The sequence below is a fragment of the Panthera leo genome, chromosome A1, assembly GCF_018350215.1.
Source record: "Panthera leo isolate Ple1 chromosome A1, P.leo_Ple1_pat1.1, whole genome shotgun sequence".
Taxonomy (NCBI): Eukaryota; Metazoa; Chordata; class Mammalia; order Carnivora; family Felidae; genus Panthera; species Panthera leo.
The window spans coordinates 180015337-180029656 of record NC_056679.1 but is presented as its reverse complement, the minus strand read 5'-3'; the positions used below and the strand labels follow the sequence as shown (position 1 = coordinate 180029656).

At 48.5% G+C, this 14320-nt stretch overlaps 1 protein-coding gene across 2 annotated transcripts in view; it reads right to left on the bottom strand.

The window, feature by feature from the left end:
* Positions 1-1818: 1818 nt before the first annotated feature.
* SLIT3 (slit guidance ligand 3) overlaps positions 1819-14320 on the bottom strand; it is a 594982-nt gene continuing 582480 nt past the window's right edge. For both annotated transcript variants that reach the window (XM_042947171.1, XM_042947176.1), the window contains exons 33-37: positions 10627-10781; positions 9196-9481; positions 8178-8386; positions 5438-6452; positions 1819-2703 (exon numbers count right to left, since the gene is read on the bottom strand). In XM_042947171.1, coding sequence (XP_042803105.1) covers positions 6217-6452; positions 8178-8386; positions 9196-9481; positions 10627-10781 — 886 coding nt within the window. In that variant the 3' untranslated portion in view covers positions 1819-2703; positions 5438-6216. The remainder of the gene's footprint in view (positions 2704-5437; positions 6453-8177; positions 8387-9195; positions 9482-10626; positions 10782-14320) is intronic.

The window sequence follows — 14320 nt, the reverse complement described above, 5'->3', positions numbered from 1 at the left end:
TATTTTATGTGTCACCTAAGCATAATAAATCCATAATCCACTGTTCACCCATTTGCAGTGACTGAGTGGTAAGGACAGAGTGGCAAAGGAAGGATGATGGTGGTACCTCATTGCCAGGAATGTTTTGGTCCCACATCAATAACTGTGTTTTAAATACAAGTATACATCACTAGCTTGCTATGTATTCTCACCAACAGACCATGTTCCCCTGAGGAGGCCTATTTGTTACCTATTTAGCATTTTTGCCCCTTTCTTCCCCCCCCCTTTTTTTTTTTTACCCCCTTCTTCCTTTGTAAACAATTCCATTCAGGTGTTACAGGAAGGAGCTGATTAGTCCAAGCCAGAGTTTCTCAGTCTTAAGACTGTTGATATGTTGGCAGGATAATTCTTTGTTATGGAGGCCATTCTGGGCATCATAGGGTGTTTAGTGGCACCTGTGGCCTCCCACTAGATGCTAGTAGCTCCCCTGTCCTAGTCCTACAATATAAAATGTCTCTAGACATTACCAAATGTCTCCTTGGGGGCAATATCTCTCTCAGTTGAGAAGCTCTGCAATTGACACAAAAGGGAAATATGACAGATCAGTAGAACTATAGGTCCCAAACCTGGGAGGAGGGGCTGTTTTGTCTAAGCTTGGAGAGTGGAAGCTGTAGGTTCCTGCCAGCAGCTTCTTCTGGCAGAGATGCCCAGGCAGCCTGACATAATATGTGTCAGCACAAAATCTCCCCGCTTTCATTTCAGATTCTTTCAAGCCGAAAGCTTTGAAGCTAATATCAAGGGCATCTTGGTAGACACTCAGGGCCTCCAGACTGTATGGCCCTGCTTGCTATGGCCCAGGAACAACAGGCCTGGGTCCTTTCCTATATTTGGTGCATCTGCTGCCCACCAGCGTCTTGCTTCCTAATTGTGTTTTTCATGGAGATATAGGTCTATCTTCTAGGGAAGCAGAAATGGTCCTCAGTCAGTTGGTAGTGGCCTCTAGATCCATGACATTCTTTATTTAGAAAGGCCATTGGCTCCCAAGGTTGTCCCAGGGCTGGGAGGCTGAAGGGTGAGTTCTGTCTCCACCCTCACCCCTGAAAGCCCTCTCATAGTGCTGTCTCACTCATGTCATCACCTCTGGCCTACTAAGATGCTCAAGCTCTCTACGTCCCTTGGATACACCTGTGTGAGGGCAGATTATCTAGTGAGCACTATGGGGTCAGGCTTCCTCCTTCCATTTCTTGGTACTTCATCCACCCCCCGTCTCAATTTGTCACAGAGGCTTTCCTTGACTTCACTGTGGAAAGTACCCACCAGTACATCTCTACTTTTTAATATTATCTGATATTATCTTTACTTATTTGTTGATTGACACTCAGTTAAGCTCCAGGAGAACAAGGACTTTGTCTTGATCATCTTTTGTGTAGTCTTCAGTGCCTAGACCAGTACTGGGCACATAGATGTTCAGAAAATGCTTGAGAAAGAATGAATAAAGGAGGGGATTTAATTAGGCATTGGAGTGCCCAGGACAAATCTTCCTCCACATCTTAATAAGTGTTCTCTGCACTGGAGTGGCATCTTTCCCCATGACCCTTGGCAGTCTGTGACCATACAAATCACATGCCCTGCAGACTTTAAGCCATGTGTTGGGCCTTCTCTCCCATGTCTCTTGGGAACTCTGGATCTCTTTTTCCCCACTTCATGCTTCAAGAAACCAACTGTTTTCACTAACTCCACACCAGACTTGCCCAAACCCCATGAATTACAGTAATCTTTGCCCCAGGGAGTGAAGGTCAGCAGTAAAAATAAAACACACACCAGGGAGTAGGGCTGAACTTCTGGTATTCACAAGAGCATCTGAAGGCTCTCCTGTGACTCATCCATTTATTTTAATGACATCAGAATATGACAGTCTGTTGCATAAAAAATGTACATTATTTATCCCATAGCGGTGAAGTGGCACTATAGCATTGTTTTTAAAAACATCTTAAAAAATTTTCCTCTTAGAATCTATTGTTGGGTTAGAGAAATAAGCTTTGCCAAATGCCCAATTCTGTCTTTGCTTCTCTGGTAGCTGGCATCTTTCACCAACTTTCCCCAAGCATTTCCTTTGGCACTAATCCAGACTAGAATATATGGGTAAGTGTCACCAAACCATGCCATGCCCCAGCTTCCCAGACATCTGAGTGCACTGTATGGGAAGGGTTTGGGGGGGGGTACTTTCCTGGCCACCTAGAAGGTATTACAGGGTCTTTCTCAAATTTCAGTCTTCCTGGATGCCCATGGTGGAGTAGCAAGAAGAATGATGGCCTGGGTAGACACCAGGGTCTCTTCTTGTTTCTGGTGTTAATTTGTTCGATGACCTTGGTCTCTGGTTTAGACCTTCCATTTCTCTGATTCTCAGGTTTATCACTCATCAGGGATTCCCTCAGATTCCTTCAGCTTTAATACTGAGACCCTGTGAATTTTGAGGGGCAAGCCCATTTATGCTAGGGGCTTCTTACAGCAAAGTCAATGGGTGGCTGCTTGGCCTTAGGGTTCAAAGTAGCTTTGTATATGGTGGAAGGCAAGGTTAGCTCCAGCCCCATCCTGGCCACTCCTGGGTTCCTAAGGGTCATTCTGGGGGATTACCTCTCATTCTCTGGCTTTAGGTAATCTCTTTCCCCTTCCTTGCCCCCTCTTCCTTGTCCTCTTTCTGAAGTGTCAGACTCCGGTTCCTTTCTGAAATTGAAAAGGCAAAGCCATCTTCTACATGGAGCCTGTTGGCATGTCAATAGCAGCAACAACAATGGTAATAACATCTTACATTAAAGGTTTTTAGTTTACACTTTACAAATAACTTTTAAATACATCATTTCATCAGCCATTTTAGGATCTCTTGGTTGAGTCAAAGGGATTCTCCCTTTTCCTTTGCCTGATTCCTGCTCAGGGCGAAACAGAGCCTAACCCCCCTTTTCACATGTGTACGTATCCACACACAAACACTGAACAATACTTTTAAGCATGCAAATTACCTCACTAAATGTTTCTTGCCCTCTGGGACTTTGTTTCTAGAATTTGGCCATTGAAATAAGAGTTTTAATCTCTATTTGTTATAAAAACTTCCTTTTGGGGACAATTTTCTTAATGATATTGTTTAGGCATTTAATAAAGTCAGGGTTTCCAAAACTAAGGGGAAGACTCAAAATCCCCTCAAGCTACACTAAGAACCTGGTCCTCTGTGGCTGACTGCTGCTGGATTCAGGATTGGGCCCGGGGCATGATTGACAGAGGCAGGACTTGGGTTCATTGGGGGAGCCAGAGGGAAAGCTTGCAGCCTGGTGAGTCCTCCCGGAGAAGTCAGTGACCCTGGGGTGGGCTCTCAAGATGGCAGGCTGAGTGGGCTTTATGTCATGTGGAGAGAGGCCAGCTAGGAGTATTGGTGGTAGAATAAGCCTAGGGTTTACCTGCCTGGGTGGGGTGGGCTGGCAGAGCATGAGGGATAGGGAGGGGTGTTGGGCAGATCTCAGGACAGAACTTTTGAGCTACCACGAAGACTCTGGGGACCCACCTGGAAATCAGCATTGTTTAGCCACAAGAAACTGAACAACTGGGAGCCCCCAAGCCGTTCTGGGTGGTGGAGCCCTGTCTCTCCCAAGCCTGTCTTGACTTTGCCCCCGGTTCTCTTCCTAAAACACAGCATGTCTTACCTTCCCCCTGCTCAAAAACCCGGCTGGGTCCCTGCATTCTAGCTCGCCACACGTGGCTCTTAGTGGTTGAACCTCTGCCTTTACATCTTCCCCACTGACTCCTATTCCCCAGTGAGCATCCCACCCTCCTGCTCCCCCCCCCCCCCCCCCCCCCCCCCCCCCCCCCCCCGACCTCTGACTGTTCCCGACATACCGGGTCTTTTCCTGTTTCACTGCTTTTTAACAGGCTATGCCCTGGGCGATTAACTCCCTTTCTCAACCCCCTGGCAAACTCCTATTCATCCTTAAAGATCCAGAATTGGAGACTTCCAACTCTGGACATCCACTTCCCTTGTTCATATTGCCATCAGGGAACTCCTATAATAAAGCAGTTGTCCCATGATTGTTTTTGCCCTGGATTGTAGGATTCTTAAAGGCAGATGTTTCTTTCCCGTGAGGAGTAAGTTCTGGAGTTAGGCTACCTGGGCCTAAATCCTGGCTCTACAGTTTATTAGGTGCCTGCTCTTGTGAAAGTTCCTGAACTTCTCTGTGCCTCAACTTATTCAACTGGAAAATGGGTTAGTAATGTCTTTGCAGGGTTGTTTTGAAAATTAAATGAATATTATATACATATACACACATATACCTATATATGTGTGTGTGTGTGTATATATATAATATAGAATGGTATCTGATGTATAATGTAGTAAATACTAAGTGAATCTATTACTATTTGAAACAAATCCATCATGAGGTACACTAAGTACCTGGAATATAATCTAAGTATGCATATTTTTAAGTAAGTTCTTCCATTTAATTTCTCCCTCTCTTCCTTCCTTCCCTCCCTCCCCACCCCTTCTCTCTTCCTCCTTCCCTCCTTATTTGCCACTTGCCTTGTGCTCTTCCATCTTTTCTTTTTCCCTCCTGATTTTTGGAGCCTTTGGCCCACTGTTGGTACTCACAGAACCACTAGGCTCCTCTGAGGACACTCAATGCTGGAAGGTCCTTTGAGCCCCACACTCTCCTCCCTGACACTTCTGCAAGGGAGGCTCCCAGGGGAAAGGAGGGATGAGTGAGAGATGGGCAGCTGAGCCCTGGAGCCCTCTGCACTAGACTGAGTAGGGAGAGAGGCCAGGGCAAGTCTCCATCAGGAGGTATGCCTTTGCTCTCCTAGAACTCTGTTTAGAAACTTTGGATACTGGGGGAACAGAACAAGGAATGGACATGAGCAGGAAAAATAGCAGTAGAGAATATCTACTTTCTTCTCCTGGTAGGGCTTGTCTCATGAACTTAAACTACCTGAATTTCTCCTGTTTACACCATTCTGGAGAAGGAATCTAGAACTTTTGAGTCTGGCTCTTCTACTTATCAGATATGTGGCTTAAGACAAGACACAGAGTTTGAGAGAGGCTTTGGTTTCCTTGTCTGTGAAATGGGGCTGAATGGCTTTACCCTTCTCATATGGATAAAATATGGTGCGGTATGGATATGTGTTGGGAAGTGTTGCAGATGGGCAAGGACTTGTCATCAATATGACGGTGGTCTGGAGGATCTGGTGGCAGAGGCTTGTGCTTCCCATAGGAAGATCCCCCAAGAACTTTCCAGAGTCGGACTTGTACCCAGGCTGTGGGCAGGCTGGGCTCCTGGCTGCCTGCTCTCCCAGTACTGCATTCTAATGTGAAATTCGTGGGACATTGGAGGGAAGAGGATGGTGCACAACTTTCCAAAGGAAGGACCAGTGGTTGGGGCCTGAGGAGACGGCATAATCCCTTCTTCCCTTGACTCACCTGGAGAGGGTCAGGAAAAGAGGCGGTGTTTTAAAATTTGGCAAAACAGGCTCAGATGAAGGCTGTGGCAGAGTTTCGGATAGCCCTGTGGTGGAAGCCAGGGCCAGCCTGGAGGGAGAAGAGGGCCCAGACCCCACTGGTGGCCTGGGGCAGATGGGGGCGGCAACCGCGAGTCTGAGGTGGCCGGGGTGCAAAAGCTTGTCCTGGAAGGATGGGCCTCAGCAAACAGGACTTAAAAGCTGGGTGCTTTTAGGGAAGAGAAAACAGTCATTAAAGATAAGAAGAAACAAAGAAAAATCTTTTCCTTCTCTTCCTCTTATCATTCCTTTTCCTGAGCTCAGTAAGCAGGTCTTGGTATCTCTGCTGCCATGATACTGTTTCATCACATTAAAAACTTCCTTCTTCCTCGGACAGGCTATCACTTCTTTATTCTTATCCTTTTGTTTTAAAACATTTTTATTAGTCTTTTTTTTCTTAAAATTTTTAACAGCGGTTTATAAAAACACGACAAATACACAACACAAGACTTGGTAAAAATAACTCACTATATGGTACATATACTCAGACGGTGTGATATATTTATATAATAAAAGATGAAAATAGTCACTTTCCATAATAAAAATAAGTTCTATTTTTTGTTTATTTTACAATATACTTAATATTCTCTTCTTCTGCTTCCTCTCCAGCATCCACTTCTTCACCTCGAGTCTCGAGGGGGTCCCACGTGGCTGTCGCAGCCCCACGAAGCTGAAGTCTGAGAGGTGGGGGGGCAGAGGGCCTTAGGAACATGCGCGGCAGCCACACTCCAAGTGTCTCTCCACCTCTTCCACAAACGAGGAGCCGTCTGTGCACTGGAAGACGTATTTCCGCCGCTTGCTGCGGGTGGGCCGGCAGCACTGCAGCCCACAGCCCCCACGACACTCCATCACGGGCACTTTGGAGGCTGTGGCGCAAGACGCATAGCCTTTCTGGCGGCGGATCACCTCTCGGACTACCTCCCCCAGGCACAGGCTCTCTGCAGAGGGTAGAAAAGGTAAGGTCAGGGCATTGGTGGCATCGACGACAGGCCAGTTCCTGGGTAGGCTGTTTGAGATGTAAAGACCATTTGAACGTCTTCACTCATCCCTCTGTCTCCCACCTGTTAACTGCCCAATGATTCCACAACTATGAAGGCCTTTCCTGGGCCAGGCTCTCTACCGGATTTATGACTAAGCCCTGAGGATCTAATGGTGACAAAAACAAGCCCCATCCTTTCCTTCAAGGAACTCCAAGACCAAACTCGATGTGGCAAAGTAGTAGATGGTGGGCTAACTCCTGTGCCTCAGTTTTGATGTGCCACCTAGACTTAGAAACTGAGCTAAATGTCACCATTAAAAACCCCAGGAGATTAAATATTGGGATTTCTGGCTTCACAGAAAACCAGGAAGTGTCTGGTTTGCCCCAGTCCCCACTGGTGCAGCATCTAGGTCTGTTCACTTCAGCGATGACAGAATAAGTAATGATAAACAGAGGTGGATGCTCTATAGGAACAGTACCTGGCAAACAGCCTGCTGCAGCCCAGGGATGTGGCTCTGGAAAGTGCTGCTGGAGGTGAGATCTGCTTGGATTGTCATCTTCTGACTGCACTGTCCCTACGACATTGGGAGGAGGGCTGCAGCAAGGCACTGAGGAAGACCGTACTGAGCTTAGAGTTTGGCTTTGGCCATCAGCCAGACCCTCACTATCCCTGAGCCTGTCTCCTTGTCTGGAAATGGTGATACATTTCCCTGTCCTTCCTATGTCTCACAGCTTATGAGCCTCAGAGGAGACTGTGAGTGAGAAAGGGCTTTATGCATTTTAATGAATTTTGTTAAGCTTGATATAATTCTTCTAAATTATGAGATTGTTACAAGATAATGAGTGTACGAGTGTATGAATGTGGTTGGCGAGAGACCAGATGTGGCAACATGTTAATTGGGCAATCTGGTGAAGGGAAGGTGGGAGCTCTTCATATTCTGGCAATTTTTCTGTAAATCGTGTTTCAAAATATTTAATAAAAATTATAAAAACATCAGTTTTGGTTGAATAGTATTTCAACTAGATATAAATGTGAGCGTCCCTTAGAGACAAGGTGGTCTGCCTAGGAATCCAGTGGCAGGGAGGAAGACTTCAGTTTCCACGCAGGAAAATAACCCCCTGTGGGGAGGTGGATTTGAATTCTAATACAATCTAGTCTTAATTTTCCTGTTTACTTCAATATTAGCACACTACAGGGGTGCCTGGGTGGCTCAGTTGTTTAACCATCCAACTTTGGCTCAGGTCATCATCTCATGATTTGTGGGTTTGAGCCTACCTCAGGCTCTGTGCTGAAAGCTCAGGGCTTGGGGCCTGCTTCGGATTCTGTGTGTCCCTCTCTCTCTGCCCCTCCCCCACCTGCATTCTGTTTCTCCCTCTTAAACATTAAAAAATTTTTTTAAATGCACTACAGGGGCTGGGGGAGGGGAAGAGAGTAAGGAGGGTTTGAACTGCTGTGTTGGGGGGCTAATTTGTTACAGAGCAATAGACAACTGCTGCAGCAATGTAGGGTATTGCCCCCATTTTCAAAATGAAAGAACAGAGGCTTTTCTAGAAAGCAGCTGACAAAGGTCATGCAGCCTCCAGGTGGCACAGCCAGAATTCAAACTTCAGTCTGGCTCTGGGGTCCAGTTCTGACCCCTCCACCCTTCTCTGGTTCCCCCTCCTGGGCACACAGTAGACCCACCTTGCTCGCAGTGCTCCCCACTAAAGCCAGACTGGCACAGACAGTAGGGCTCCCCTCGATCTGAGATGTGGCACTGCCCCTGGTGACACTTGAAGGCCAAGCAGGCGTTGGTGGAGTCGTTCTTGTGGTCACACGTGGGCCCCCCGTAGCCCTCTGCACACTTGCACACATACGAGGTCCCAGTTGCCACACATTTCCCATGGCTGCAACTGTTGGCAGAGGAGAGAATGAGAAGGGGCAGAGACGGTGCTGCTGGAGGCTTTCTCTGTCCAGCCCAGCCAGGGACCAGGCTCTGACCAGCAGGCCCAGAGCTGTGGAACCTTAGGTCTTCTCCATCCCATGGTCTGTCCTCTGCTAGCCCAGCGGCTGAGCAGCAGTCTTGTCTTACTCTGCCACAGCTGGAGGCTCACATCACCCAAACTCCACTGCCAGCTGTGACCATGAGGCTGGCTTGCTGTTCTCTAGGCATTAGAACTCACATATCCAAGCGGCAGGTCACAGTTCAGAACATTTTAATTGCCCTATCTTAACTGATAGCAATGGAACTATTACCAACACCATCATCAACGGTACCAGGCATGGGACTAAGTGCTGTATACCTGGCATCATTCTTATTTTCTACAATCACCTCTCTTCTGCTGCTTCTATGTAGAAGACAGTCTTATCCACATCTCCTAGATGGAGAAGTTGAGGCTGAAATTCACCCTCATTCCACTTGCCAAGCCAAATGCTCATGGGGCTGCATCTGCCCAGAGTCATGTAGGTATGTGCTGTGGCTCTGGACAGGTTCTAAAGGGTCACTTGCCAGAGACTGGTGTTCTCAGCAAGGTCCTCACACACCGAGGTCTCTAAGTGGGACCTGCTGTTTGGCTGTGTAAGCTCCTGACCTCTTAAGCAGGACCTGTGGACAGTCTGACCACAATTCCTCCAGCTTTTATCGGTGCCACTTCTTGGGTGGGGAAGGGGTGGGGGGAGGGACTGAATCCAGGCAGGGAGTCTAGGCTCTCAGGACACTGACCTGTGGCCCAGGCAGGGGTCGCGGGCCTCCTGGTCGCACAGCGGGCCGGTCCAGCCCGAGTGGCACTCGCACACCACGCTGTCCTTCTCCACAGAGCGACACAGGCCGTGCTTGCACACAGTGCAGGACTTGCAGCCTGGTGAGACCCCCAGGGACTGCGGTGGGAGGGCCTTGAAGTCTTGCAACTCGTTGTTGATGCGCACCTCGTGGATGCAGCCATGGAAGCCGCCCAGCGGCCTGTCCGTGCCCTGGCGCAGGGCTGAGAGGCCCGTAGAGGTGGGGATGCCTGGGGGAGGGGCGCCAGCACAGCCGCCTGAAGACCCTCCCTTGCCCACCAGCCCAGACTTCCCCTCAGAGCAAGGAGGAGGTCTCTATATGCTCACAGTTAAGTGCTCACAGCTCTGGGCCTCCGATGTTCAGATTGAGGGAATGGACCCAAAACCTGGGACCTTGTCCACAGAAGGACTTGTGTCCTTTTTCCTACACTTTGACTCTTAAAAATGTGAATTTGTTGCCAACCTTTTAAATATAGAAAATTTCTAAAATCTCTATTTTGGGCTTGTCTAGAAAAAAAGATGAGCTGGCTAGTCACAGGGCCACAACTAGCTGGATGGAGGAAGCCCACCCTCTAGGCAGGGAAGGGATGGTGCCTCCCATTCCTCTACTGTTCCCACCAGGTCCTCCTGTCCCCATCCCTTGTCCTAGCCCTGCACAGCACCAGGCTGGAGAGCTAGAGTTTGGGAGAGAAGGGGTTTGGGCAAGCAGCCTTGATCTGTGGAACCTTGGGGGTCTTCACAGGGGGACAAACTGTGTCCCTTCTGGGACTGCCGTTGACTGAAGGCTTTCCCTGGACCCCTGGCACCTGGAATGGCTGTTAATACAGATTCCTGGGCTCCTTGGCAGGGATGTCTTGGGAATCTCTGTGCTGAACAAGCTGCTCTGGTGACTTTTTTTTTTTTTTGCACATAACCCTTTGACATCTACAGGTCCTGGGCTGCACTTCAGGTCTAGGCTCTGCCAGACAGGTGGCTACTTCTTTTTGGCCTTTATATGACTTTAATCTCAAACATGTTCTAAATGCATCACCTGAGCCTCCCAGTGTCTGACATGGTGGCAGAACAGAGGGAACATGACCCCTGCAGATCATGGGGCTTGGACTCTGTGTCTATTTCCTCCCTCCCCATTCCATCTTTGCCTCTTCCCACCATCATTCCTGAACCACTTGTGCTTCCCAGAAGGAGCCCTGTCTTCTCTCCTCTCCTCCTCCCCATGATCTGGCTTACTTGCCACTTCCTCCAAGAAGCCTTATGTCATTTGTTTTGGCAGTGGATGCTGAGAGCAGGGGAACCCCAGCCAGTGGGCCTGGGTGTGGGTACCTGAGCATAGGTGGGGGGTGTAGGTGGTGGGGATGGGAGGGGAGAAAAGCCTTACCTCCGAGGTAGAGGGGGCTGTTGATGCCTACTGCCGGCTGCTTCTGGAGCTTTCCCAGGCTCTTCGGGGCTCCTTTATCCACCACCAAGTTCAGGGTCTGATTTAGCATCACCAGCTCCACACTGTGAAACTGTCCGTCATTCACTGTCTCCACACTGGGCAAGAGAAAAGGGGTGAGAATCAGAGGGTTTGCTTTATGCTTTCTGTAGCCAGGCCCTGGGCTGTGAACGTAGCCAGCATTTGAACTTGGCCAACCATGAAGCACAAGTGGTTCATGGTTATCATTATTGGTTTGCATTCCTTTCCAGTGTTTTACAGAGGTAAGCAAACTCCATCCTCCGACCACCTTCTCAATTTTTGCTCTACTGCATGCCACTGGAACCATTATCTCATTAAATTTTTCTTCAGTTGCTCCATTTCCCCCTTAAACACCAGTAAGGATATAATAAGGCCAACGTTCTTGGAAGGAATACTGTCCACGAAAAGACTATTTCAGTATGATGTATATATTTTTCCTAGTACATATGAAAAAGAGTGATCTCTCAGTTAAAATGTCACCAGTGTCTTTGTCCCACCTAAATTCGTCTCATGCACCATCAGAAGTATGCACGCCATATTTGGATTAATATTACCACACAACACTGCTTCACGTGTTTACAGAATTATAGAAACGAGGAAACAGAAATTCAGGGAGGTTAAATAATGTTCCTAAGTCCCCACAACTAATAAGCCATAGGCTAGGGATGTACACTGAGGTGCATCTAGCATCAAAGCCCACATGCATGCCCGTTTCCCATCGCCTCCCTCAGTACCAGCAGGCAGTCACCAAGGGCTTATGAGACACAAGAGCTAGGCACAGGGCTAAATGGTTCTCTGCTATTATTTGAGCCTCACCATCATTCTATGAAGTGGTGTCAGATATCCCATTTCACAGCTAAGATGACTGAGGCCCAGAGAGGTTAAGGGGTTTGTCTGAGGTCATCCAGCTAGTATGTTCCAGAGACAGAATTCATAGGCAAAACATTTGACTCCATAAAGTTCTGCTCTTTCCACTACTTGATTCTCGGCTGGGCCTGGGAGAGAGAAGTGAGTGCAGGTGATAGGTATTGGGGGATATGGTACTCCTTCCCTGAAAATGGCTCTCTGAGAAGGACGCTGAACTCTGTCTTAACCATTCAAATGTGGGTGGTGAATATGGAGGCTCCTTCTCCCCTTGAGTTCTCCCTGGCAAATCCCCAGTAAGTTGGATCCAACAAGAGGATCCTACGCCAGAGGTGGCACCGATTACCTGGGAGGCAGGGACAGCTTCAACGACTGACCTGGAGTTAGAAATCTCAGCCAAGAGGTGAGAGAAATGCTTGGGAGAAGAGAGGATAAATTGGGGTGGGGTGGAGAAAGCATGGAGTCTGTCCTAGCCCCTTTTTCAGTGGGTGTGGCCACTCAGCGAGTGTGGCCACTCAGAAACAGAACCCCTCTGGGTTTCCGGTCTTCTCATCTGTAAAAGGGGGAGAACAACCTGACAGAATTACTGCAATGATCGAATCAGAGGAGGTACTTGAAAGTCCTTTCAAGACTTTGTAATTTACACTGTAAATTATTGAGAAAATGTGACCCATTATCACTAGTGTCAGAGTATTAACGACGATAAGAACCGACCATTGCCTGCAAACCTCCTGACTCCTGCTCTTGTTCTGATCTCTGGGAGAAAGTGCTGGTGGAAGGGGGCATGCAGGAGCCCAAGACCTTCCCAAACCCATCATGAACTTTCTTACTCTCCCATCTACCTATCATCCAACCATCATCTATCCTTCCAATCACTTGTCTCTCATCCATCCACCTACTCGCTCACCGAAACCAGTGGCAAACAGTACAGACATGTACCATCACGAGCCCACATTTCCTTAGCCTTTCCTTTAAATCAAACCACCAACATAGTAGTGTCAGGTCAGGTCAAGAAATAGGGCAGTGGGGGGTGGAGTGATAGCTAAGAGTCCATTGGAGGATCTCATTTGTGATGGGGAGCCAAGAAGCCATAGAAGATGGAGCTGTTCTATTTCAGTAGCTTCCAGCTACTCTAAGTAGTGAGCTGAGGATAAGGCAGAGACCTGTGTTCCTGCAGATGAGTTGATGATGGTGTCAGTGGGGGAATGAGGGCTGGTGTGCAGAGACCACAAACTCTGACCTTGAGCCCTAACACAGTTTTTTAAACATACATGCAAGAACATGCAGCTGTATCCCTAAACCATTTGGTAAATTGATGCTGTCCTGAAAGAGCTCCCCCTCCCCTGAAGTGTGTAACTAATGCTGAGCAGCCACCTGTTAGAGAGGAGTTGTAGAGAGGCTGCAGCTCTGGGTGGGTGGTCTTGGCATTCCCTTCCAATATTAAAATTCAGGGAGTCTGAGGCAGCCGCTATCCCATTATAAACACCCACAGACACAGTGAGCAAACACATACCACTAACCCCTTCCTGGCCACTTGCTCCAAGTCTGTTCCTTTTTTCCTTCCTGCACTCCATGCGCTGGTCCGGGCCCTGGTGCTCCTCCATGGAGGGTCCCAGCCTGGAGACAGTGGTTTGGCAGGAGCCGCAGGAGCAGAGAGGACTGTGAGACCACCCTTCCTGCCCCCAGTTAAGTGCTAGGCTCCTCAGTGCCCTAGCCACTTGGCTGTGTGGAGAGCCTCTCTTGATTCCCATAAGGCAGGTCCCTTCCTCCAGCTATACCCTTCAGCTAGTTCGTGCTCAGGAGTTGGAGAGATCTGGTATCACACTGGGTCCTCCAGCTGAGGGACTCTTGGCAAGCCCACTTACATGCTATGGGGTTGGTGATGATGTTGACCTGAGTTCTGATTGACAACACAGGGCCCCTGACACCTGGCAAGCACTCAAAGGTGGAATGATGATTTCTTCCACCCTGATCCTGGGCTTGGAGGAGCTGGGTGTGGCAGGAGAGACGAAGTTGGGGAGCAGGTTACTGGACCTGGAGGAACTCTTCTACTGATTCTCAACCTTCCAGATGCCCAGGGCTTTGGGTTTCTGTCTGCTTCCACTGGCTCATAACCATCTCTGAGGAAGGCACTCATGAGAGCCACATTTTACAGAGAGGGAACCTAAGTAACTTGACCAAGGCCACATTGCTAGAAGTGGCGGAACTGAGGTTCAAAGTCAGTATGGATTCCAAATCTAAACCTCCCATAACCCACGCCAGTAGGTGCTCATGGGTTGGCAGGTTGCCTTCCTGGCACATCTTTATTAGGGTCTCCTGGAAATGATGCTAAAGCCAATGGTTTTCACACTGTAGGTCCCTGGAGGGGACTGCAGGCTGTGATTTCTCACCACCATCTAACAAATCAGGATGGCTCCATTTCTACCTACTTCCCCGCCTCCCCCCACCTTTTAAATCTTGGCCTTTGAAGTATATAACGAGAAAAATGACTCTGCTGCTATAAGAAAAAAGATTGGGGTAAAAAAACAAAACAAAACAAAAAACTCCAACCCAAACCACCTGCTGTTAACTCTAAAAGAAATGATCCCACTGTGGTTCCAAGCCTCCTAATTCGTCTCCTGGAGAGAGATTTGGGATTACAGGGAAGACTCAGTGGGGCTCTGAGAGTCTTTCCCAGTATGCACTGGGCCACATGAACCAGCATCCAGTGGGAGGTAGAGAGCACTGGAGGTGTCAGAGCTAGCTGGGTGGC